Genomic DNA, 26,495 nt, shown 5'->3' on the forward strand with positions numbered 1-26,495 from the left:
ATACCTGTATGATCCACAGTAAGCTGCTCTAAGAGCAACACAGCCTCTCTCTAGGTGGACGCTGGTAGTTTGACATCCTCCGATGTGTCAGATGAATGAGTTAAATCAAGGTCATCAGTTACATCCATTTGTATGCAGACCTACAAACAATGCAGTATTTTCTGTATACAACCAAGTAATAGTACAGATGCATAATGACTCATTCTTTCAGTCACAGTCCATATCTGATAGATCCCATCTGAGTGATGAAACGCTGATAAAACTAGTTATCAACAAACTGATTTTACAGTACTTTATTCCTTTCACTTGCTGTTTTTGCTGCAGGTCTGGAAAAGAAATGTATTTCAGTTCAGGAATGTTTATCTTGCACTAAGAACAATATCTAAAGTTGTTCTGAAAATCTAATTTCAGTAGGGAATTAAAGTAAAATTTACTATCACTTTCCACTGTACAGGGTGTGCCATAGGAATATCATCCAAAACCTCCTCACACTAACATCCACAAAGCCACCAAGAAACAATGCTCCCTTTGTTGTACTACCAGACCATTTTAAGGTTCAGTCTCAGAGGGTTCCTAGCCAGATTTTACTATCCTATTTTTATTTTAAGCTATTCCATTAGGAAAAATCAATTGTGCGGACACATGCACATAAAGAAGGGGGAAGGAGATGAATGCCTGTGAGGACACTCATCCCACAGGAGGCAACTGCTGGTTCCAGTCTGAACTGTGACTACTTACACTATGCCAAACACACACTTATGGTAAAACACATATAGACAGATGAGCAGGTACAGGCACAACAGCAGGTTCTGCCAGCGCCCCCTGCACAGCATCTGAACAGCAGCTACACGTGCTCTCTCTTCCAACTGCCAGACCTCAGGTCAGTATCAAAGTGCTCTACTCTGACTAGGCTGGTATTGTTTTCAAGCACACACACATGGTGCTGGAGAGATCACCTACATTTTAAAACTGGACAAGGTGAGGCACTGGAACAGCTTTCTCTCAGCTTGACTCAAATCCTGCCCTGCCTTCAGCCAAGATCAGTCACAGCCTTTCAATGTGACAGTGCTTGTCATAAAAGGGAACACTGTTGTCACTCAAGACGTTCTAGTCCTCCTTCTCTTTTTCATCTGTGCATTTTGTTTAGACTACTTCAGGGAGATTGCAGAACAAATCAAGAATGGCACTTGCTTCTTATTGCATTACTTGGCATACAATTTCAGTTCTTTTAAGAATGAATTTAAAGCAACACAATCTGCTTGCCTTCTCTGCCAATGCCCATAAGGACTCACAGGCAAGAGAATATTTTGCTATCATAGGAATCAATCACCATTTGTATTCATTTTCTATGCACTAATATTCGTAGATGAAGAACTTGGGTCAGGATTTACAAAGTCATTTCTCTCACCAGAGTTGTCCTTTGAAGCTTTGTGGACTTCATGCCAATCATTACAAACAGAATTTATCACAACATCAACACCTGTAGTTTTCAGCTTTCTGCCAGCACTGTCCTTCTCCTCTTCTTTGTAGTCAGATGATTCTCCCTAAAAGAGATCAACCAAAACAGCTGAAAAGAACAGTAACAAACATCATCTTTGCTGTTCCTCCATAAGAAATTCCTCATTTCAGTCTAACTTCTAGCTTTATTTAAGTTACAACATTCCAGAGCATATTTCTTTTTCCCTCTACTTTGCTCCACAGAAAAATCATGGGTTTCCTGCTCTCAATCTTATTCAAAATCCTTTGCTTCCCCACCTTCAGCTATCACACCATGAATTTTCCTAAATGGTAGTAAAACTTCACGGATAAAAACTGTAACAGAACTGATAAAAATCTAACTGATTCCAGAGTCTACTGCCTACTCTTTCTCCATACCATATTACCATACCATAGCAAAGAAACTGCTTTGACTCCAAGTAAGACACTAACATCAAAAATGGATGATGAAAAGATGGATATATGTGAAAGATAAGCATTCAAATAAATCCAGTTTACTATGTGTTTCTTACCTATATATGACCCTTAGAAAATACCCTTGTGATTGAATCATCCTTTTATACTTACTTCAGTGCTTGAATGAAGTGCTGCTCTCAAAACTTCTTGCTCATTTAAGTGCAAGTTTTCACTTTCTTCTTTCAGTGCTTTACAGACTTTATCATCTACTCCTTCATAGTACTCTTCAGTATCTTCACCATCCACATATTCAACTATGACAGAGGTTGGTCTTTCACCTTTAAGTCCTGGGGTTTTTTCTGCTAACCAATAATTACTGCCACTTTCAAAGCCATCACTGAAGTTTGACTTTTCCTCCTTGACACCACAACTATCTAAGAGAGGCTGAGGTATCTCTTTTTTCCAGTCTGTCATTTCAGAGCCTGCAAAACAGGAGTCAGCCTTTCTGTGAAATGTCTCCTCAATCATGCTTTTCCTGTTCAAGCTTTCTTGCATATCTTGCAGATTATTTAGATTTTGAAAGACAGCTTGTTTTGGTACTGACTTGCAAGATATTTCATTACTCATGAACTCAGGAGACACTGCTGTTTTATTTTCTTGAAACTTTTCACAAGACCCAGCTATGAAAGACACAGGAGTATCAATAGAATCCTTCACTTTTTCATCTCCTTCTTTAGTTATTTCATGATCACCACAGACATCTCCAGTTCCACATTGAGCATCCCCGTCATGTTTTGCTTTATTGAAATATGCTAATTTCTGATTAATTTCCCCTTTAGATTCTGTTTTGTCTTCTTCCAGTATTTCATTAGACTCAGTTTCTTCATCTTCCAGCTCTTCCTGCTCCTTTTTATCTTCAGTAAAATCTTCATCCTCCTCCTCCTCCTCCTAATCTTCATCACCATCGCCATTGCCATTTTTATCCTCTCCCTCCTCCTCCCCCTTTTCCTCCTCCAGTTCTTCTTCATCCAGGCTGCAAGCAACCTGGAACATCAAGACATCTTGATTTAAAAATTCTTCACTGTCTCCTTTGTTTACATTTGCACTTGATGGGATTCTTTGTTTGAGACTTTTCTTTGGCAACTTAGGACTTTCAATTCTAGAACCACCACCATCATCCTAAAGTACAAAAAAAGAAAAATGCATATGAAAAGAAGGAATTATGTAAACAGTAATTGTCATGTTATCAGATTAATGTACAAGAGAGGACCCATTTGGGAATATTTAGAAACGGAGAAATTAGGTTGGGCAGGATGGACGATGAACTTGATGATGGAAAAGGACATAAGAAGGGATTAATATCTTCATTTTAATGACTTCTTTTATTCTGAACTATTAACATTATAAATGTTGACAAAACGCTACTTTCCTCATTTACTATTTCAAAAAAAACCCTGAAATCAACCAAAAAAACCTACTTAGCAAGTCTATATTACATAGCAGTACATCATGCAACCTTTTGCAAATAACTTACTGTTTTTCCTGAACTGCTGTGAAGCACTCATTAACAGTGTCAGGTTTGGCTTCTGCAGCTCCTGTAAATAAAGATGTAAGAATTTTTTTTGACAGTAACAACAACAAATCCTTTGTTCACATCAAATCTTGAACAGTAAATAGAATCAGACTGTCCTTATGATAGTGCCAGCTCCATCCTATACTTCTAACTACATAAACATTCCTCTCATATCCAATTCAGCAAGTATTTCACACTGTGCAGGCACACCTCTGCAAACTCTTTCCAAAAATGCTCACGTGCATAACCATTCTAAAAATCTGTTTCTAATGTTTGCAATACTTAAGTAAATGCAATTAGATTCAAAACTGCATTTTCAGGATGCTTACTTGCAAATGTGTGCAAGGTAAGTAACTATGCATAAATTTAGCCCCTGCAAGTACACTAAAAAAATACCTCTAAATTTTAAAATCATGGCAGAAAATTTTATCATTTCTATTTCAATCAGTGCAAGAAAATGAAATCAAGTAAAATCTAAACAGGTTTGCATCTCCAGCATTACAGAGTGGGTTCAACTCAGGTTCTACATTACTGCACAATGCCAGTGCAACAGAGATGATGCTCCAGACATCGCTCAGAAGCTGATAATTCTAAGGATCATTAGTAAAAACAGTAGGCATGAGAGCTTGTCACTAACAAAAAGAGTACTACCTGAGCATTGAAAAGGAAAAACATGCAGTGTGAGATCACATGCAAGTACTGAATGTCATCTTATGGAAGAAAATAGATGACCCATTGGAGTAACTCATCTGCTCATTGAGCACTCCTGAAGGACCTGCTGAGGAAAGGAGAACTAGGTGATGAAGGATTTCTGTAGATCTTGATAAACAAATGTCCTTTAGCACTTAGGAATCTATCCCCAAATTTACAGAAAACAATAACAATGACTGGACAAGAACAGGATAGGTTACAGTAATAACTTGCAGATTTTTGAAGTCTGCAAATCTGACTCACATGAACAAGAAAAAATAGAACTATGTGGTTATCTTGTCACCTACTGCTTTTTGGCTCCAAATTACAATACTCTGACCCAGCTACAGTCCTTTAGAAAAAACTCACAGCAGAAGGAAGGCCGGTGGGCCAGAGATTGCTTTAAATTGAAAACAATATTGACTGGAGCTACAGCTTCTTTCAGTTCCAAAGAAAATTTCCCTTCAAACCCCTTATTTTTACAGGATGTTTCTCCTGTAAATGCACCATACCTTGGGGGTAAAATCAAGTTCCTCTTCCTCAGAGGTATGCCAACTGTCATTGTTCCCCTCTTTCTCAGAGCTTCTTCAAAAGCAAAGCAATTATCTCTCAAGTGTCTCTCAAGTCATTCCTCAGGTGTTAGATATTTTTAAAGTCTCATCCTATTGAGTCTCCTTGGGAGAAGTCATCTATTGCTGTTCAAACATTAATCGACATGTTGAAATTAAATTTAGCACGCTAAAAACTAACCATTTAAAAATTAAACATGGACAACTCTACTCATCATAACAGCACGATGCTTTGGGAAGTAAATTCAGTACAAGGAGGCATAAATGACTGCATTTCCAAAATAAACAACACTGAATTTAACAAAAAAAAAACAGGAAATACGAAGACCAGAGCTATATCTCTTTTGGACTTTTATACCTAGAAGTTTAGAAAACATAGAAACACACCTGAACTAAAAAAAGTCTTAAAAAGCATACCTTTAATATCTTACATTAGTAAACAATTAACAAAATGGTGCTGGGTTAGCATGACATGAAGAACTTACAAAGTACTCCTCTTATAAACAAGTACACATCACTAGCAGAGATTTATTATTTTATGTAGCATTATATAGAACATTACACTAGGTATTACACTATCTGCTGGTCTACCCAGTTACAGATTATTGTGTAAAGGTAATGAAAATCAAAAAGCATAATCAAGCTCTAAAACTCACGCAGAGGAATCACCAACTGCACACTGCATCAAAAAGGTAATTCAGCAGACAGAAGTGGAAAACCCAGGGCACTCTATAGCACACTCCAAGCTTTCAGCAGTGCTACAAACATGACTTGCACGTAGGATAATAGGATAAATCATGTCAGGAGGAACCTCAGCAAGTCTCCTAGCCAGCCTTCTCAAAGTGAGCTCAGTTATGAGGTCAGATAAGGTTGCTCAGGGCTTTATCCAGTCTGGTCTTAAACACCTCCAAGGAGGAAGACAGTACAACCTCTCTGTTTTACAGTTCCCATTCAATTAGAAACTATTTCGTTGCCATTTATGCCTCTTATTATCTCTGCCTCCTGTCATGTACCACTGGGAAGCACCTGGCTTTGTCTTCTCACATGTACTAGAAGCTGCTGCTAGGGCCCCTGCAAATTCACTTCTCTAAACTGAAAAAATCCCAGTTTTCTCAACCTGTCCTCAAAGGGCAAATATTCCTGTCCCTGATGAATCTGATGGCCTTCTACTGAACTTGCTCACTGTTGAAAGACAGATCTCTCTTGCACTGGAGGCTCAAATTTCACCCAGAGCACTAGACACAATCCAGAGAGTGCCAAGTACAGCTGGACAATCACTTTCCTCAATCTCTTGGCTTTTCTGCTCTTCATACAACTCAGGACACTGTTGCCAGGGCACCCTGCTGCTGGCTCATTCTCAGCTCACTCTGCCAAGACCCATTAGGCTTTCTCACCGAGGCATCTCTCCTGCCAGGCAGTGCCAGCATGCTTTGTAACAAGGGGTTGTACCTCTGTGTGCAGACTTTGCATCTGCCCTGGCTGAATTTTGCTAGACAGCCTGACAGTTCATTTACACAGCCTGTCACAGAAAAAGCCTCTGAAAGATAGCACTGTCCTGAAGTGCATCTACTGATCCTCCCAACTTAGGGCTATTTGTGAGCTTGATGAGAGAGCACTCTAGCACATCACTGATCTACCAAAGAAACCTGAACTCTAGGAATCCAGCTTCAAGAGTGCTAGAACATCTCAATTATCAACAGTTAACATGAAATAGAAGGGCTCTTCAATTTCAGAAACAGAAGGGGAAAACAAACACAACTTCCACACAGTAGCTATTTCAGCATTCGTCAAATTCTTGATAACTATCATAACAACCAATCCAAGGACTTTGGCAGAATCACTAAAGCGAACAGAAAACAAAGGCATATCATGCCTGATCTCCTCTGCTAGCATTAAACACATAAGAGCATGAAAATTTTGTCTGTTCCAAAGACAGAGTACATGTGGGAATTTTGATGAGTACCTCTCCTGACCTGCACTGGGCTTTTGGACAATGAAATACAGCGTATGTCACGCAGAGAAAACCTAGAAACTGAAACAAGGACAAGCTAACACTTAAGATACCAACACAGTCTCTAATTTCTCCTGTTTCCTATTGCAAACACACAATATTTAAATAATATTAGTTAGTTGTACATACCACAGCTTCCTGTAAACTCATTCAGTACCAGCAGTCTAACCTACCTGCTGATGTCCCAAGCCCAATAAAAATTTCTCCACCAGTGTGGAGCAGTCAGTTATCACTCCTGATGGGCAACTTCAGGTATACTTTCAATTAGTACAGTTATAAGTAATTAAAAGAGCTGAGTAAGTTTTCTGAAATTTTGATTCCAATGAATAGATGAGGTCAGTTGGGTAGAGCATGGCACTAATAATACCAAGTTTGTGGGTTCAATCCCTGTATGGGCCATTCACTTAAGAACTGGACCTGATGATCTTTGTGGGTCCCTCCTAACTCTGAATATTTGGTCATCTGTGAATAGTAAGTTTGAGCAATGATCAAGACTAGGTCACATCGTCCTTTAGAAGGCAAGAGAGAAGGTTTATGAGCTGCCCTTCAGACAGAACTCTGATTACAGTAGAAATGGGATCTATAAAAGCAGTCTCTGGGGATTGCTTGCTTCTACTTGAATTCAAGCCCATTTCCATTTCAGAGTAACGGAAGGGCTTATTTAAAAAATGATTTACTATCACCAATGACACAGAGCAAACACTAAATTCAATCATAAAGAACCAAGGCAAAACATGCAAACAAACAAAAACCACACAAAGCCTGTCCTCTAATGTAGTTCACTGAACCAGTACCATCAAAATAGGGACCTCTGGGATAACAAACATCATAGATATGTTGATATATGTTTACTGTACAACATGTTTCATATTTTAAATGCTACTGTATAAAATACCTTCCCTTGATTTTCCTGTTCTTGATGTCTGATTAGGAGATTGTTGCATTCCTACATCCATTTAGGAAAAGGCATGGAAAGGACAGATGGAACAATGACATCAGAATAAACTGGAATTTCCAGAAACTCGGAAAACATAAGCAGTATGTCAAAACAGCTACAGCAATGGGAGAACATACTGTGACTATCAGCCTATTCTATAGTTAGAAGTGCTGGAAAGAACTCAACCATAATCTACACAACTCTGCTCTCAAGGGACAGTGTCCAACTAACTGAATGTACTTGCTCCACATAAAACATCCATATTTCAGTATTTTGAAATGCTGAAACAAATCATCAGAAATATACCCTCCTGACAATTTTCTGTTTCCCTCAACTTGACTACTCCTTGTCTAGCAGAGATGAAAAAGAAATTCCTTCAGGGTTGAAGAGTGCATTACACATACAGCACACAAAAATCCTTATTCTAAGCATCTCAAAATCCGTATGTGTCAAGACCCAAACTTTGGAGACTATCCAGAAGATTCAAGGAAATCTTGGCTCCTTGTGCTCAGACCAGCATGCAACTTTGAGACATTATGTTATTTACACAAACTCATCTTAAGTTACAGTTTGAACACAGTTTTTAGTTATCCCTCCCTAAAAAAGGAACCCAGAAACTTGTTGCCTTAAACCAGCTCATCTGAAAAGTTGTGTCGGTTGGTGTCTAACACAAACATAGGCTGCTTCTACCTCAGTTTGAAGAGTCCTGCTTACACTCATTTGACCATCTGCACCATCCACATACAAAAGCTATGCCACCAGCCAGAACACAGACACTACAAGAAGGCAGCATGTTCCCTCTATATATAGGGAGCTCATATAGCAGGCTACAACTGGACCAAAATGGATGTATCATGCATATGTGTTCATGTGTGTACCTATCTATGTGCTGTGGAACACAAGTTCAGAATATAAATCACTATGCATCTGCTCTACCCGTCCCACTTAGAAAAAATCTCTATTTTAAGGCAACAAACCATTCTGTTATTGCAGCTGACACCAAATTTCTTCATGATGTAACATTTATCTCAGAGCAGAACAGAGTACTGCTTATATGGATTTTACCACATGGGATAAACATGGCAAAATTACTTGTAACAAAACAAACTACATTTAAAGAGTTAAGAAAGGATCTCATGATGGTTTCTCATCCCTTCTACATTTCTGAGTTTTCTGAAGACATGACACAGGATAGCTTTTTACTGACCTTGGGAGATAGAAATCACCAAAGCACTTAATTCTTTTCTAAGAGCTCTAGGATGGAAACCCAACAGTTTCCGTAGGAACCCAGGAACACGAAAGGAAAAATACATCACACAATAAATATTTAAATAAACAAAAGCCAACTTTTGAAGTAGGCTGAATTGCTCATTAGAAGAGAGTATTTTGAAAAATATTCAGCAAGTGCAAAAGCAGCAAAAGGAACAAGGACAACACTGAAGATCCCAGAAAACTTGTGTAGAAGAGCAACAGAAATGAAAATAATTCCAAAATGGGTTTCTCTGTTCTCCTGACATCATCCCAAATTTTCCTCTAACAGAGGCTCTGAAGTCTATTACTGCAGCATATCAGTAGGACTCTCATGATACAGGACCTGTACTTTCTGTGTGCAAGCTAGAGATTGCAGAATTAATGCAGGTAAATATTCTCTGTATGTTAGTAATCTCTCCGAGACAGTAACACTGTGCACTGTTGTGGCAAAATTAACATTTGCCTGATTAATCCACCTGTACCAAAACCTTTAAAATAGAAAAATTTCCTGCAATTTAACGAGAAACTTTCCAAATCACTGACTAGGTCAAATCAAGTGTTCCTAAATCAAAGGAACAAAGTCTGACTCTAAATTAAATTCCTGCATCTAGGAAAAGTCAGTGAGGAAAAATATCCCATATTTTGCTAATTTTTCTTGACATATTTAAAAATGGAGTAAGGAACTGTACTTAAAGGAATAATGAACTGTGTTTGACCAGTGTCTTCTGCCCCATTTGCCACATAGTTCCAAAGCAACACCCTTAAAAATCTGGAAGGAATAAAATCTCCCATTTGTAGGGCTTGAGATGTAAAGTACAAGACAAACTATTTCATTTATACTAAGGTATTCATTTTTTAAGATTCCTCTAAGACTCTGCACTCATTCTAGGAATTCTAAAATTCCTCTAGGACTCGGATTTTTAGAACTTACTGAAGGAGCTAATTTTTTGATCACAAGGCAATTTAATTGCTTTTCTGGATCACAAGGTAATAATTATTTTCTAAAAAAAATTCATCAAAATTACTGGAAGTGGAAGAAAAGCATTATCTCTATTGTAACTCAAACTATGTTCTAGCAAATACATCATACACAGACACTGCAGTGTTATTGCCAACAAAGTTACTTTTCCAAGATAATATTTGCTAAGTATGTCTCTCTGTGGAAACGGTTGCAACTGATTTTGAGAAACAAGACAGGCAAAAAGGACCTCAGTGCAAGTGGAACTATTAATATTAAAATGAAGACACAAACTCCATGAAAATCAACAAGACACATACCCTTCTGCTCATTTCTCTGTTGCTTCCCAACTACAGAAAGAGGAACAACTACTCAGGTGGAACCCACTGCTTTTGTAATTGGATTTTCACAATCTGAGTTGCCCTCTCTAGGTAAAAGTACACACTTGAAAAGTAAAAACACTTTTGCCTAGTTCCTTCCCTATCCTCCTTCTCTCTCAAGGAAAACCCATATAGATGGGCAGTCTGACAGACAAAGTAACAACTCTAAGAAGTGAACACAGAATGCAAAACAAACACTTTCACAGGCTGACAAGCAACACTTCCAACTATCATCAAATAACCACACACACAAAGCTTGTACTATTCCATCTGATGCCTCCACTGAAACCAACAGTGAACACAGTAAGCACCAACAACAAAACCAGCTAAGAAAAGGCCACACTGCTTCTCCTCATGAGCTACTCCATGGTGAAAGCTCTTACCTCCTCTGTCCACAGCAGGTGCACCCAATGTAAAGCCAGCAGCTGCTGCCCAGTGTGGAATGCCAAGTGCTGTGATGCCTCGTGCACCACCACCTGTAGAAGCTTCTCCTGTGTTTTCCCAAACTGCATATTCTGCCAGCTGTTTATTAAGACTGTACAAAGAAAGAGAATACATTAGGTAAAAAATAATCACATACCTGCATATACTATTTAGAAGAGTGAACAGACACTTCTTATCCAACCTACTCTTATCCTGTCCTTAGCCATACAGATTTATATACTCATATGCCCTTACTGCAGGAGTATTACACATTTCAATATTCACTACAGTCAGGTTCACTCTATAGTCATATGCAATCCTATGAAGGTATTAACTCCTGCTTGGTACCTATCAAGTTTCACCTCTGGATAACTGGACACAGACATATTTTAGAGTTTATATTGAGCAAATGTGAGCTTAGCGATAAAACCTGAAATCTAACAGAGAACCCTGGGCAAAAATCTTCCAAGTAAACATTAGACATTGGAATGATACATACCAGAAGACAAGAGAAAATGGTGACAAGGTCTGCCAGGGAATATAAAACTGGTTATTAGGAAAAATTACTTCAGTGAAAGGGTTGTCAGGCACTAGAACAGACTGACCAGTGAAGCTGTTGAGTCACCAGCCCTGGAGGTATTTGAAAGATGTGGTAGATTGGCACTTAGGGATGTGGTTTAGTCGTGGGCTTGCAGTGTTAGGTTGATTCTTACAGGCCTTTTCCAATCTAAATGATTCTATGAATACATCACTGAGCACACTTTTAACACATGTCCTAGCACACTATTAAACCTTGGTCCTATTATCAAAAACCACACTGGTCACTCACAACTTACTCTAAGGATATGGTTTAAAATTTACCTAGAATATCCATGAATAACAGCATAATCCTCAGCTGTCCATCCACTAGTGTCTTTGTGGGAAACATCAGCACCATACTGAAGAACCTTTATCAGACTAAGCTCTCCACCAGAAGCAGCAGTCATAAGTGGGGTTCTAAAGGATCCAAGAAATATGATATGAAACAGATTGTTTTACACAGTGACTATAATTATTTCTGTTTCTGTTTGCCATCAAAAAAGTATTCTCTCCATTACTTTAAAACGAAAAATGAAAAAGAAAATGCATTTTTCATTAAGTGAAACAATGAAATGGGAGAGGGTCTCAAAACAATTACATGTTTAATCTTAAAGCTTCCACACAGATAACACTTACAAACTTTACTACTATGCAGAAGATAGCTTTTCAATTTGAGGGAATGCCACTGAGTTAGTGACAAGCTTCCTGCCAGAAAGGCCACCACATTTTGCAATCTTCAACGTGGAAAACATTGAGTGAGATATGATAGCAAGCCACTGAGGTATGACTGTCTTTCAGAGTCACACAGAAGTAACTGCTACTGTGTGGCTTCTTGTTTAGTATTTTTTCAGACCTCATTCCCATGCCTCTCTCAAGCCAATCTGAAAAATATTAAAGAGACCAATGTAAAGTTTTGACAGTCCCTCACCTTTCACATTGATCTCGAGCATGCACATCAGCTCCTTTCTTAAGGAGAAACTCCACTATTTCTTCATGATGTTCAGAGACAGCAAGAATAAGAGGGGTAGATCCCTCCTAAAAGGGCAGATAAAGATAAAAATCAAATTTAAAAAAATCAACCAAACAAACAAAACTTCAAGAAAAATAGGAACGCAACTTTTGGAAAGCAGTTCATTAACAAATATAAAAAATTACCTTATTTTGGGCATCAATATTGGCATTATGCTCAAGTAACAGCCCTGCTGGTCATAGTATTACCAGACAGGACAGCCAGGTGAAGGGCAGTGTTGCCATCAGCATCTGCCAGATTTGGGCCAGCACCCAATGATCATAGCTGCACATTTTTCTTCCTGGCACTGTACTGCCTGGAAACAAAAGACAAAAAACTTCCAGCATTTACATTTCACTTTGCTGCAATTCCCCCATCTCCCTAATACTGGCAATTACGAGCACTTCATAATTAGATTATGTTAGAATATGTTAGATTAGCTAACATATGCCCATTCCACACCAATCACAGTATGCATGATTTTACAAAGGTCTACATAAAGAATACTGAAAAATACATCATTTAGTTCAAAATCAGTCTCACTTGCAAGAATATACCATAATCCACGTACCTTAGTCAGTGGCGATTTGTAATCATTGTTAAAAAGATTTGTTTTCCACTAGATACATAACTACATCCACAAGGCCATTTGCACAAGCAAGATGCAGAGCTGTCCTAAAGAGTAAATAAATTAAATTAGCACAGATAGGGATAATTTCAGGCTTTTTTGATAAACATACGACCACAAGTTTCACTTTGCAAATCTCAAGCTTAAGAACCCACTCCATTACCAGTAGCTGCACACCAAATGCTTGGGACTTGCTAGCAAAGACCCTCCCCAGCATCTCCTTAGTAAGGGGAGGGACATTTCCCTCACGGTAGAACTGAATCTGCAGAGATTCCTGTGCCCAGGTGTTGAGTGCTGCCCTCAGTGGCACTACACACACAGCACAGCAACAGAGACCAAAGCTAGGGAATCTGAGGACTATGGCAAGTCAACTTCTAAGTTTTTCTTTGATCATTCATGGGTCACAAGTGTATTTGAGATGTAGGAGATGGGTTTAACTGCAAGAATATTACAGCTTCCCTGCAATTTGAGAATTTCTTTTTCTCCAGCTTTGTTACTACTGAAGCAAAACTAAGAGCACACTTGCACCAAAACTCCTCTAACAACGTGTAGCAAACCACAGAGAAGAACACTCTGATCTTGACTACAGAAAAGTAGTTTTTGACTTTCCTGTAATGTTAAACTATCATAGTCAAAAAAAGCTTACTTCAGAGGAAGTCCTCTGAAGGGTAATACTGTCTTTCCACAATATATAACCAGCACAGGAAAACTTAACTTTTTCATTCAATTTCTTGCCAGAAAGAAAAGCAGTCCTTCAAACCACATCATCTTATGTCTGATGTCAATTAATTATACACAAAGACACCATCATCGAGGAAGTCCTTGCTTGTGTTTCCTCCTATAAAGCTAGGTGTTTTTAGGGCAATAGAACTAGATGAGTTTTATTGCTGCCAGCTGTCTGGCTTTCTGGACAGCCAGCCTAGGAAGCTGAGCTACTCTGCTAAAACCAGCATCTCTTCAGAATATGACAAAGGATTTGACTCTGAGCCTTTTCAGAAAAGGTGTTTCCCATTTGCTTATGACACATCACTAGGAACTATGCTGCAGCCCAGGGCTTCTCCTTGAAGTAGAACTGTTAAGTGCTTGCTGTGCTTGATTCAGCTGTCAGAATCAACAGCTTCTCCTGCAAGGCACTGACCAGATCTCCAAGGTACTGATTAGTTGTACCAAAGCCTCAGAGCAAAAAAATAACTGCCACCTAAAACCACACTGTGGCTTAGGCTGCCACATCACACTCACAAAAGACAACTATGCAAGCAGCATCAACACACAGCATGTTTATTTTGCATTATCATTCCTTCCTAATTGCAGCGTCCACTATTCAACCCCCACGCTGAGGTGAATTCACCTCAGAGCTGAATAGATAGGTGCGACTACACTCAGACTTCAAACCCTGGCTGAAGAATGGCCACAAGGCTCCTCTTGCATCTCCCCTTTGCCAGGCTAGGAGCTCGCTTCCACCCCTGCGCCCCAGAGCAAGGACACACAACTCCGGGCATGAGGGCACTGAGGAGGCCGGGTCAAAAATGGTAAGGCAACAGCTAGCCGAATTCAAGGGGTTTTTGGCAGCACAAGCCCGATTCCCACAGCCAGCCAAGGGCTGCGGCGCCCGCACTCCCACTCCTCCCAGCGACGCCGCCGGTCCGCTCCTGAGCGGGGGAGCTCCCGGGGCTGCTGCAGCTGCAGCTGGGGCTCCCGACACCGTCCGCGGCTCCCGCCCTTACCGCTCCGCCTTGTCCCGCCCGTCGATGCCGTACTTCTTCAGTCCCTGCCGCACCTGGGCCAGGCCGCCGCTGGGACCGCACGGTGTAGCTTGTCCAGGTCCTTCTGCAAAAGCTCGTAGGCACCGGCGGGGCAGGGAAAGGAGGCGCTGCCGGACGGCGGCTGCCCCTTCCTCCCGAACCCGAAGATCCTCTTCGTCCCGCAGCAGGAACGCGGGCACAGTCCCTACATGGGAGAGAGACGGCGGGCGGTATCGTGCCTCAAGCAGGGGGAGGGGAGGGGAGGGGAGGGGAGGTCCCGGCAGCGATCCCGACTCCATGCGGCTCCTGCGCAGCGCACCTCAGGCACAGCAACAGCTCCGGGCACAGCCCGCGGCCGCCGCCCCCGGCAGCCCCGACCGCGGCCCCGCGCACGCGCAGGAGGGCAGCGCCGGGCCGGGCCGCGCAGGCGCGGGGGAGCTGGGGACGGAATAGCGCTCGGGTGGAATTGGTGTCTCGGGCATTTAGTGCTGCGTGGGTGCCGCTGTCAGCCTTGGGTGAATGGGTGGCAAGAAAAGACAGCAAGGAGGAAAGGGCATGGAGGGGAGTTGAGATGCCATCTAGTTACGTGCCTGATCAGATGCTGAGGAACACGTCTGGTGCAGGCAGCTGGGCTCGCGAGCTGCCGACTGCTGCAGGGTAAGCGTTGGGTGGGAGCCCGAGGCAAGAGGCCGTGAAGTGCCAACCTTCGGGATATCCAAGGGCGCGAAGATGGGTGACGCTAGTCCTGTGAACAGACTCCGAGAGACACGGCTGGAGCCTGGAATTGCCGACCTCTTGGGTTACAAAGGAGATGGAGACCGGTGACACCGGCGAAGTCATTGCTCGTGGTGGGGAGGGAAGAACCGAAGACTCGGGCAGAAGAGAGAGACTGGGTCAGGAAAAGACTGTGAGGCAGAACTAATATTTTTTTGCTCTGGAAAGGCGATCCTGGGGCAAATGAAACTTCTTTGAAAGTCGAGCAAATCCAGTTTCAAGTTCATCAGTGGCTGTGGGGAAAAGAGACAACATTCCTTATGTTACTTTTACAGCATACAGGAAGAAATAAAGCACTCTAAGAACATTTTACATGACTTGAGAGTCTCTAAGCCTGAATGAGGCTTCAAAACTTCCAAGGACACCTAACAAGGGAAGAGCTGGGCAAAAGGAAGAAACACATTTTGTGCACATTTGCTTCTCAGTCAACAGCATTTGTAAAGCTAGCGACAGACGTTCTGGAGGCGACACAGTGAACATCTTCTGGGACTGCACACGACTGCAGTGGCCCTTAGCAGTGCCTGTTAGCAAAGCTCCTGCAGAGCTCTTCAGCCTCAAGGCTTTGCTTTCCTTAAACGTTCAAAGCTGTGCTTTTTTGGAACACTACAGCTACACAGCTGCAGCCCCTGCAAAGCAGAGACTCTGGAGGACCAGCTGTCCTGAAGCAGGTGGATTTTCTCTTTGGACTCCTGGCCTCATATTGTAGAGGGTGTTTTATGCCCCATGCTGCAAGCACCGAACTCCTGTTTGCCTAAACACTACTGAACAATCTCTTCCTGAAGAAATGTTCTCTTTTGTCCCTGACCATGTGCTTCTGACATATTCAAAACTAGACTGCCAACATCTAGGCTACAAAGACAAGCAAGAAGAATCATATAATCATAGCAAGAAAAATAAAAACCTAACAGCAAAGAACATGTATGGTATGGTTTAGTACTGAATGCAATCCATGTACAGGGAAGGAAGGGATGGCTGAAGTCTATAAAGATCTATAAAAATCTGGGGACTTGATGTTTTTGCTGGAAATTAACTCTAGTGAAGGGCAACTTCATCTTCAACCAAGTGTTTCTGTTTGAGCCAGTGGATTAATTTTCTTTCTGTTTTTCTGTAGGCAAGTGCATAACATTCTATGCAATATTTTGGGAAGCAGGAACTTTTCAAATTCAAGTCTAAAATGGAGAGCTAGCAGAAAAACATCTCTGTGCTTAGCAGAGGAAGATGAAAGTAATGGCTTGAAAGCTGTCAAGACATAGAAACAGTCACCTTTTTCCTTTAAAACACTCCCAATGTAATGATACATTACCTTTTTCCATTTCCTTAGAGAGTTTTTCCTCCTGTTCCAGCTGTACCTAGAATTATACATCAAACATACAGTTAAGACATAATATGACTCAAATGTAACTGCTACAACTCCTGAAACATTTTTACAACCCACAGACAATGTGATAAAACCTAAAAGTATCATGGCAAATGGAGATGATGGCCTGTGGTGGCCAAGAAGATGCCAAAGGCCTTGGACCACGTGAGCTGTGTGGAGAGGCTGAGAGAGCTGTGCCTGTTTCTTTCCTGGAGTAGACAAAGCTCAGGCCACCTTCTCTGTGGGTATTAAGTACCAGGAGGGTGGAGTAACAGAGATGGAGCCAAACTCTTCTCAGTGGTGCCAAAAGAACAACTCCCCTCAAGCCTCAAGTATTTTTCAAGCATGGACAAGCAGCAGTAAAATCCTGCTTTGACTTAAATACTTTGTGGCCTTTGACCCTCTTGAAAATTTTTTACAGGACCAAAAGTTTTTGAGGACCAAAAGTCTTCAGCCTTACATTGTACAGCTGTGCACTGTTTTAAGGATTAGCAGTTGCTTTGGCCTATCAGACAATGTGGACCAATAAATGGATTTTAACTTCATGCTAAGAGGGAGAACCTTGCACACTGCCACTCTCCAGCAGGAGTCAGGAATGGTATTTCAAAATGCTTACCTTGGCCACAGAGGCTACAAGCCTCCTTCTTGATGACAAGTACTTCTTATGTTGCCTTTGCAAGCTGTCTCCTGCACTCACACTACTGTCCAGTCCTGAACGGTTGCCAAGATGTCCCAGTGCAGTTGAACGCAGAACTGGAGCTGCAGCCAGATCTCTTCTGACAGTGCTGCCTGTGACTGACGATTGCCTTTTAAGGCGCTTCCAGAGGAGCTTAGCATTGGCTTTATCAAGGCTCTTGTTAGCTCTGAAACATTCCAAAGCACACAAACAGTTACCTTTGGTAGTAACACTTTCCCAAAGTTAGTCTCCAGGTCCTTGAGTATTATTTGACTTCTGAGATGAAGAGCCTCCAAAAATAGCACATCATTTGACCTGAGCTTGTTTACAGGGCCTGTTTCTAACACCTCACACCAGGTGCAAGGAGCAGCAAGTGTTGCCAACGCCTAGGACTGCTCAGCATGAGGGCTTGGAATGCCTTCTGTGAAAGCCCTGTGTTTACATAGCTTCTTCTGGAAGGCACCAGCATAACAACTCTGGGCTGGCCCCCCGTCCCAAGGGAAGCTCAAAGCTCAGAGCCACTGCTTAAACAGAAGCCAATAAAGATAATTTCTAGTTTTCCTTCACAGAATCTAATGCTGTTTTCTGAGGGGCCTATTCATACTCAAAGTTTTATTTATGGCAGCAATGATGGCAGAACTAATCTTTCTTTCCTATTCATACTCAAAGAGTAATGGACATGAAATTGATCTTTGGTGTGGTATGCAGGATGAAGAAATGATACAGACTACTAAAACAAGCTACCAGTTAAAACAATATCAACTTGAAAAGTATGTTGTTAATGCAATAATGTTGCTACTGTGGTGTTCCTGCTGAAACACTAAAGAGAAATGAAGAGAAGGCTGATGAAGGGGAAGGGTCTTGCACCAGAATTATGGCATCTCATGTTTCCACACATGATGCTGAGCAGGTGGAGAAGAGTGATTTGGAAGGAAGATGCATGAGGAAACAGGAGTCACTTTTATTACCACTCCAAAAAATATGGACTTGCCTTTCCACTTTCTTTGCTAGGCATCGTCTAGTTTTCACTTCCTCCGGATACAGCTCCTTGTCCTCTTCCACTTCTGCCTGTGCACATTCTTCTGGGAAAATACCGTCTTGTGGAGTATTTTTTATCTTGTTCAATTCACATTCAGGATCTCCAATTCTGTCTTTTAGCTGGTTTCTCCGAGAAGCATGATGACTTGCTTTGATGTGTTCCAGTCTCTCCTGGGAGGCTGCCTGTGCCTGAAAGAGACAGTGCACCTTCAACCACCACAAAGACAAAGAGAACTCTCCCCACCTGTCAATTGTATGTACCCAAGTTCAAGGGCCCAGCTTGGCTCAGAGAGGCAGCTGTGCCTCCTCACTACCATCAGCAATCAAGGCAGAACCCTGAGCTACTACTATAAGTAATTCTTTTCACTTAGGATGAAGCCCAAAGCAGGACTACTATTCAAAGCTACTAATGAAAGGCCACTATCTCTGTAGGACAGGCCATAGAGAACACTCTAAGGCCACTTGCTATGAAAGCCAAGTAGATCCTAGGCTGCTTTCTGAGCAGCCTCTATTCAGCAGAATAGAGAAGGAACTGATCTCCCCTTGGCTCTCTGGGAAAAATACACATTTCCCTATAGAAATAGGTAACTAGGTTCAGGAGTCATGAAAAGAGAAATTTATGAGCAGCTTACTGAGGTAGTGGCTCGACGCTCTCTCTGCAGAGCTTCAATCCTGCTGCTTTGTTGTTGGACAGTTGCTTCCAAACAGGTCTTTTCAAATCCAAGGCTTAACAAGAAATAAAGGCCTTATTATAAAAATCTGCCAGAGCACCAATTAAAAAAAAAAAAACAGAGTAAAACATACAAAATCAAAAGCATCATTCAAAACCATAATGATATGCTGTGATGCAACAAGGCTACCTAGCTATCTATTGTGGTTTCCAGCCAACTTGTGTAGGCAACAGACACTTGGTTCAACTGTGTTGTTCACTCACCGTTGCATCTCTTCTTGCAGTTGTTTCACAGTCTCCAAATTTTTCAACACCTGGTCCTGCAGTTTCTTGGCAGAAGCAGTTGTTTCTCTTTCCTTCTCCTCCAAGGCAGCCGTCAAGTTCTGAACACAACGCTCAGAATTTAGATATTTCTCTTCCATCTCCTGCAACTGTAAAGCCACAGAAAGAATCCACAGTTGTCAGGTGAGCTTTTATACAGAGGAGTCAGCTGCTGCCCAAGATTCATGTGCTGCAGATACCAGCCCATACCCTCTGCCCAAGGAACTGCAATCATCTCCAGTACCTTCAGAGCTTTGATTCTACTAGCAAATGAACACAAGCTGTGTTACTTCCTATTCTTCTACAGCAGCCTCTCCCATCCCTCCACTGATTCCCTAGAGCCTGGTTCTAAGCACTGACACTGCTGCCCCAAGCTTTCTGGGGACCTGTGGTGATGCTCTTTGTATTCACTTTATTTGCTACTGCATGAAAGCATGAACTGACATGCTTTGATTCCCAAAGAAGGAAGGAGTCTTGGAAGTGTCAGAGGAAAACTGCTCCAGTGCACCTGCTCTGGAGCACAGCACGCTGCCAGGGGAGCATGGGGAGTTTTCTCAAGTGGCGGAGACAACAAATGCAGCGCTGAGAGAGGTGCCAGCTCCCACTGAGGGGGAAGCAGTGGATCCCTGAGGAATGGCAGCTTTGCCTCAGTGTGGTGGGGCCAGAAGAGACAGCAGCAGTTATATCCCAGTGAGCACCATTTCAGAAAGGCGCCCAGGTTAACTGCACCGTCACACCTGCTCTGGAGTTTGGAATCACACTGGGCTGCTTGGGGAGTGTTCTTAAACCAGGACGACCTCGAATGTGGAGCAGAGAGAGGAATCCCACGCCCCTGACCGTGAAGTGGGGAAACCCTGAGGAGAGGCAGCTCTACCTCAGCTATGACCTGAGGAACTATGGGACGGGGAGCAGAGGCAGAAGGGACAGGGGCAGAACAAAGCCAAGTATAATCATTACTTCCTTATGTCCCTCTCCTGCTTCCTGGGATACTGTCTTGTTCTTTTTCAAGGTGTATTGGAAGAAATAGGTACCCACAGCTTCATTCTAAAGGCACAGGCTTTCCCTAACTCTGCTCAAACCCTAGTTAATTCCTTATGCAAGTACAGGTTGCCTTTCTCAAGGTCAGCCTTGTGGCTCCTAGTAACTGCCAGTGAAGATTTGGATGTGGAGTGCTCTAGAGCTGCATTGGCAACCTTCTGCTGCAGCTGTGGCACTGCCTTCTAGGGCAATGGTGTTCCACAGGCATGAGGTTTGCGCTGAGCATATTATGGGGGCTTTTACTTCTTCAGTTGCAGAATTATGCCTGTCTCCAGAGTGAATTCAAAGAAATGCTGCTGGCTACCAAGAGGTAGCCAAAAAACCAATGATCTCTCCCTCCTCCTTTTCCAGCTAAGCAGCCCCATGCTGCCAGGGGGAAGCAGGGAAAACTTCACTGCTTCTATTTAAAACTAGAAATGCCACTCAAAGGCCACTTGCTGTGAAAGCAAGGTTCTCAGCTGCTTTCTGAGAAGCCTATATTTCAAAGAATGCAGGAACCAAGCTCCCCTTGGCTCTCCAGGAAAACCTCACCATAAAATGTACCCACAGAAATTGGTAATTAGGCTCAGGAGTCATGAAAAGCGAAATTTATGAGCAGCTTACTGAGGCAGAGGCTGGTAGGTCTCTCTGCAGGGCTTCAAACCTGTCGTTCTGTTGCTGGATAGTGGCTTCCAATCTGGCATTCTGAATTTCAAGGCTTAAAAAGAAATACAGGTCTTATTGCCAGAACCCACAAGAACAAGCACCAATTCCAGATAAACAGCATGAAGTTACACAGCCAAAGAGTACCACTCAAAATCAGAGTATCTCTCCTGTGGTTTCCACCCAGACTCTGCAAGCAACAGACACCTCGTCTCACTGTGTTGTTCCCTCACCGTAGCACGTGTTCTTCCAGTTGTTTCACTGTAGTCTGGTAGTCAAAATATGCTGACACCTGGTTCTGGGCAGCAGCTACCTCTTGTCTATCTTTCTCATCCAAGGCAGCCATCAAGTTCTGAACACAATGCTCAGAATTTAAATATTTCTCTTCCATCTCCTGCAACTGTAAAGCCACAGAAAGAATCCACAGTTGTCAGGTGAGCTTTTATACAGAGGAGTCAGCTGCTGCCCAAGCATTCACAGCTGCAGATACTGGCCCATACCCCCTGCCCAAGGAACTGTAATCGTCTCAATTATGAGCAGCTTACTGAGGCAGAGGCTTGATGGTCTCTCTGCAGGTCTTCAGTCCTGTTGCTTTGTTGCTGGACAGTGGCTTCCAATCTGGCATTCTGAATTTCAAGGCTTAAAGAGACATATCGGTCTTATTAAAGAAAATTCTCCAAGGAGAGCACCAATTCCAGATGTACAATGTGAAGAAACAAAATCAAAAGCAAGAGTGTCCTTCAAAATCAGAGTATGTTTCCTGTTGTTTCCTCCCAATTCCTGCAAGCAACAGACACCCCAACCCACTTGTTGTTCCCTCACCATAGCATGTGTTCTTCCAGTTGTTTCACAGTAGTCTGGTACTCAACGTATGCCGACAGCTGGTCCTCCAGTTCCAGGGTAGCAGCTACCTCTTGTCTGTCTTTCTCCTCCAAGGCAGCCATCAAGTTCTGAACACAACGCTCAGAATTTAGATATTTCTCTTCCATCTCCTGCAACTGTAAAGCCACAGAAAGAATCCACAGTTGTCAGGTGAGCTTTTATACAGAGGAGTCAGCTGCTGCCCAAGATTCATGTGCTGCAGATACCAGCCCATACCCTCTGCCCAAGGAACTGCAATCATCTCCAGTACCTTCAGAGCTTTGATTCTACTAGCAAATGAACACAAGCTGTGTTACTTCCTATTCTTCTACAGCAGCCTCTCCCATCCCTCCACTGATTCCCTAGAGCCTGGTTCTAAGCACTGACACTGCTGCCCCAAGCTTTCTGGGGACCTGTGGTGATGCTCTTTGTATTCACTTTATTTGCTACTGCATGAAAGCATGAACTGACATGCTTTGATTCCCAAAGAAGGAAGGAGTCTTGGAAGTGTCAGAGGAAAACTGCTCCAGTGCACCTGCTCTGGAGCACAGCACGCTGCCAGGGGAGCATGGGGAGTTTTCTCAAGTGGCGGAGACAACAAATGCAGCGCTGAGAGAGGTGCCAGCTCCCACTGAGTGGGAAGCAGTGGATCCCTGAGGAATGGCAGCTTTGCCTCAGTGTGGTGGGGCCAGAAGAGACAGCAGCAGTTATATCCCAGTGAGCACCATTTCAGAAAGGCTCCCAGGTTAACTGCACCGTCACACCTGCTCTGGAGTTTGGAATCACGCTGGGCTGCTTGGGGAGTGTTCTTAAACCAGGACGACCTCGAATGTGGAGCAGAGAGAGGAATCCCACGCCCCTGACCGTGAAGTGGGGAAAACCCTGAGGAGAGGCAGCTCTAACTCATCATGGTGGGGGGAAGAAGAGGCAGAAGGGACAGAGGTAGATTAAAGCGCAATATATCCACTACTTATTTAGGTCTCTCTCCTTCTGTCTCCCAGAATACTCTTTTGCCAATTTTCACAATGAACAGGAAAGCAACAAACACACCATGATTTATTTCTGTTGGGACAGGCTTTCCATACCTCCACTTTAACCTTCTCCAGCTCTTCCTCCAAGTGCAGCTTGTCTTCCTGCAAGCGCAGGTTCTCTTCCTGCAAGCGCAGGTTCTCTTCCTCCACATCAGCCTCATGGCTTGTAGTAACCGCAAGAGCAGCCCTAAAGCATCCAAAATTTGATAGGAAACATGTCCAATTTGGCATAGTTTTTCCCTGATTGCTCCCAAATCAACTGTTTCCCCCTTTCCTATAAGCACAGTGAAAGGAAAGCCAAGTACATGTAAGCTTGGAGAATGCAGCCTAGAAGGGACCTCAGGACGTCCCACTGCCTCCCCAGTGCAGCCTCAACTATGATGTCAGGCCTTGCTATTTAGGGCTCCTTCTGCTGCTCTTCAAAATCCCCCTGGATGCATCTGCACCAACTCCTGGGGCAAGCTCTTCAACTGCCTGACCATCTACACGGCAAGACATTTTGTCTTTTCGTGTGGTTGCAACCCAACATTTCCCCTTGGACAAGTTGCTTCTCTTTCTCCCAACACTCCCATTCGTACCACTTAATGCACCAACTGTTCCTTTGCTTAAAGCCCCCTCTCCTGTCGAAGCAACCTTGCTGCTGAGCTAATGGCAAGTTTCCCCGTGAGTTCTGGTATGTGTGGGGAGAGCACACCACAGACAACACTTTCTGACAGTCCTCAGTGGACAAAGTACAAGAGTACCGAAGGTTGGAGAGCAGCCAAGAGCAGCCCTGCATTTACCAGTCACATGGGGATCTCCTTCCGTGTGGCTCTTCCTTCTTTTTCTAAGCTCATTCCCACACCTCTCCTCAGTCACACTTGCTGACAACTGAGGAGGCCTGTGTACTGTTTAGGCAAATCCCTCACCTTTCACACTGCTCAGCAGCATACCCATCACCTGCTTTTCTTAGAAGACACTCCAGCATCTCTTCATGCTGCTTGGAGACAAGATTTAAGGGGGTATATCCCTCCTGAAAGAAGAGAGAATCTCCATTAGAAAAACAAAGAGAAGCTCAGCACCTGTTCAAAAGAGAAGCTTTACCCGCATGCCAAGGTTACCTGGTTCTCAGCATCACTACTGGCATTGTGCTCAAGCAACAGCCCTGCTACAGTGGTGTTACCAGACAGGACAGCCAGGTGAAGGGCAGTGTTGCCATCAGCATCTGCCAGATTTGGGTCAGCACCATGTTCTAGCAGAGCAGCCACACATTTCTTTTGCTGGCACTGTACTGCCTGGAAATAACACACAAAAAAAGGGGGAAGACTTTCAACATTTTTGTGTCCCTCTTGTCACAACTCGCTCATCTCCTGAATGTTGGAATTGAAGGACATCTTCAAGGATTTAGCTAACAGAGGCCTAAGCCACGCCAGGTAACAACATGCATGCTTCTATGGCCCTTCTGTGTAAGGAATCATGCAAGACACCTCTCCTGTAATGCACTGTCAATAAGCTCCACTTACAAGATCAGAACACAGTCCACTTACCCTCATCAGTGGAGTTCTTTTTAAGTTATCAGCCACATTCAGCTTGCAGTTCTTTCCTGCTAGATATCTAATGACATCTGCGTGGCCATTCGCAGAAGCAAGATGCAGAGGCGTCCTAAAAATGAAACAGATAGTCTCAATACAGAAAAAAAGATGTTAAAATCAGCGTTTTTACACAGCCTTGGGGACCCTGCCCAGCCTCTCTTCCTCCCACTTGCTGCTGCTGCATCAGCCACCGGGCAGAAGAGAATGGGCGAGGTCCGAGCAGCTGCGAACAGCCCTACAGAGACAGCACGGCAAAGCGGCAGGCCGGCAGCCTGCACTTCCAACAGTGCTCGAGCCGAGAAGGCAGCTCCAAGCCGTGAAAAGCTCTAGAGTTCACTCCTGTGCAGCTGACAGGACAAATCTCGCTTTTCAAGCCATTAGCTTGGACGCGATCTCACCCACGGCCTTAAGAGTGCTGCTTGCACATGGCATCCAAAGCTGCTGGGGGGGTTGGTCATCAGCACCATGCTGATGCTCTCGTCTGCCTTTCCCTTACGAGAAGCCTGCCAAGAACTAGTGGAGCTCGGCTTAGAAAACGCCGCAGCAGCGCCTGCAGAAGCAGCCAAGGTGTCCCCTCCGCGGCCCACAGAACTCACCGCCTCTGCTGGTCTGGCGGGTCGATGCCGACTCTCTTATAATACCAGCGCCACCGTCTGAGCCAGGCCAGGTCGCCGCGGGCAGCCGCGCGGTGCAGCCTGCCCTGGACCTTCTCCCTGTGCTCGGCGGCACCGCTGGTGGTGGCACAGGGCTGCCCAGACGGGCTGCTGGATGGCGACTGCTGTCGCCTATCGCTGAAGAGCCCCCTGAGTCTCTTCTGCAGGGCGTGAAACGCCATGGCCCTGCTGGGGGCAACCCGGCAGCAAGGAAGGACCCGGGCACTGCTTGCCTCCGGGTGGGGATGGGGACGAGGGACAAGGAAATAAAGGGGATGAGGACAGGCACTAGGCAAAAGGCAGACGAAGTCGCCCCACGCGGTGGCTGCGGCCAGAAACCTCCGAAAAGGCGGCACGGACGCGCAGTGCTCCCAACGCGGAACAAGCTGCTGCTCCCAGAGAGGGTTAGGCAGCTCTGAGCGCCGGCTCCGGGGAACGGCAGAACCGCGGCAGCAACAGAACCGCGGCAGCAGCATAACCACGGGCAACGAGAGAACCGCGTCCCCCACGCGCCTGCGGCGCCACGCGAGCCCGCGGCACGCGGGGAACGACCGAGGGCGGACACCTATGGAACGGGCGCGGGAACGGGCGCGGGAACGGGCGCGGGAACGGGCGCGGCCTCGGCGGGCTCCCCGAAGGAGGCTGCGCGGGCCCGTGAGGCGGCCGGCGGCCCCGGGCTCTCCCTGCCCTCGGACAGCCCCGGGGCTCTCCCTGTCCTCGGGCGGCCCCGGGGATCTCCCTGACCTCGGCCGGCCCCGGGGCTTTCCCTGCCCTCGGGCGGCCCCGGGCCCTGCCTGCCCTCGGGCGGCCCCGGGGCACGGCCCGCGCTGCTCCGGCCGGGCCCGAGGCTGCGGCAGCGCTCCAGCAGCTCTCGCCTCTCTCGCTCTGGGCTCTGCCCTCACGCATGGCCAGGGCGCTGCTGCGCACAGCTCCCCGAAATGGAGCTCAGGCTGGGGTCGGATCCCAGTCCGAGCGGGCGGCGGCCGCCGGAGGTCTCGAGATGATCGCTCCAAGGCTGCAATACCGGAGTATGTGATCATATGGAAGCCTGGTTGCTGATTTAGGGATGTATCCTGGAAGGTAATAAGTCTTATGAGGAATGACTGAGGCGACTGGGTGTGTTTAGCCTAGGGAAAAGGAAACAGCAGGGAGACCTTATCGCTCTCCATGATGATCTGAAAAGGAACTTGTAGCCAGGTGGGGGGTCAGTCTCTTAACCC

General features: G+C 44.4%; 2 protein-coding genes across 2 annotated transcripts; both read right to left on the reverse strand.

Moving 5' to 3' along the window:
- Window positions 1-12,859: 12,859 nt before the first annotated feature.
- Window positions 12,860-19,264, reverse strand: LOC130264452 (ankyrin repeat domain-containing protein 7-like). The gene is made up of 3 exons (XM_056512651.1): window positions 16,319-19,264; window positions 14,626-16,217; window positions 12,860-12,948 (listed from the first exon to the last, which is right to left on the reverse strand). Exons 2-3 carry the CDS (start codon window positions 14,940-14,942, stop codon window positions 12,873-12,875), a joined length of 393 nt encoding a protein of 130 aa, XP_056368626.1. The 5' UTR covers window positions 14,943-16,217; window positions 16,319-19,264; the 3' UTR covers window positions 12,860-12,872.
- LOC130264558 (POTE ankyrin domain family member B-like) lies at window positions 18,333-25,766 on the reverse strand. Its single transcript, XM_056512847.1, has 12 exons — window positions 25,219-25,766; window positions 24,578-24,692; window positions 24,152-24,325; window positions 23,960-24,063; window positions 23,106-23,238; window positions 21,982-22,157; window positions 21,705-21,798; window positions 21,393-21,559; window positions 21,121-21,214; window positions 19,423-19,589; window positions 19,121-19,214; window positions 18,333-18,677 (listed from the first exon to the last, which is right to left on the reverse strand). The coding sequence occupies exons 1-12, from the start codon at window positions 25,749-25,751 to the stop codon at window positions 18,333-18,335; spliced, it is 2,196 nt and encodes a 731-aa protein (XP_056368822.1). The 5' UTR covers window positions 25,752-25,766.
- Window positions 25,767-26,495: the final 729 nt, after the last annotated feature.

The sequence above is a fragment of the Oenanthe melanoleuca genome, chromosome 1A, assembly GCF_029582105.1.
Source record: "Oenanthe melanoleuca isolate GR-GAL-2019-014 chromosome 1A, OMel1.0, whole genome shotgun sequence".
Taxonomy (NCBI): domain Eukaryota; kingdom Metazoa; phylum Chordata; class Aves; order Passeriformes; family Muscicapidae; genus Oenanthe; species Oenanthe melanoleuca.

Coding starts and splice junctions, on each gene's coding strand:
- LOC130264452 (XM_056512651.1), bottom strand. CDS start 14,942: ATGGAGTCGGGATCGCTGCCGGGACCTCCCCTCCCCTCCCCTCCCCTC. Junction 12,949..14,625: donor GGGCGGGACAAGGCGGAGCG/GTAAGGGCGGGA, acceptor TTTACTCTTTAG/GACAGCTCTGCATCTTGCTT.
- LOC130264558 (XM_056512847.1), bottom strand. CDS start 25,751: ATGCTGCTGCCGCGGTTCTGTTGCTGCCGCGGTTCTGCCGTTCCCCGG. Junction 24,064..24,151: donor GTAGTGATGCTGAGAACCAG/GTAACCTTGGCA, acceptor CTCTTCTTTCAG/GAGGGATATACCCCCTTAAA. Junction 21,560..21,704: donor ACCATCAAGCCTCTGCCTCA/GTAAGCTGCTCA, acceptor GTGGCTTTACAG/TTGCAGGAGATGGAAGAGAA.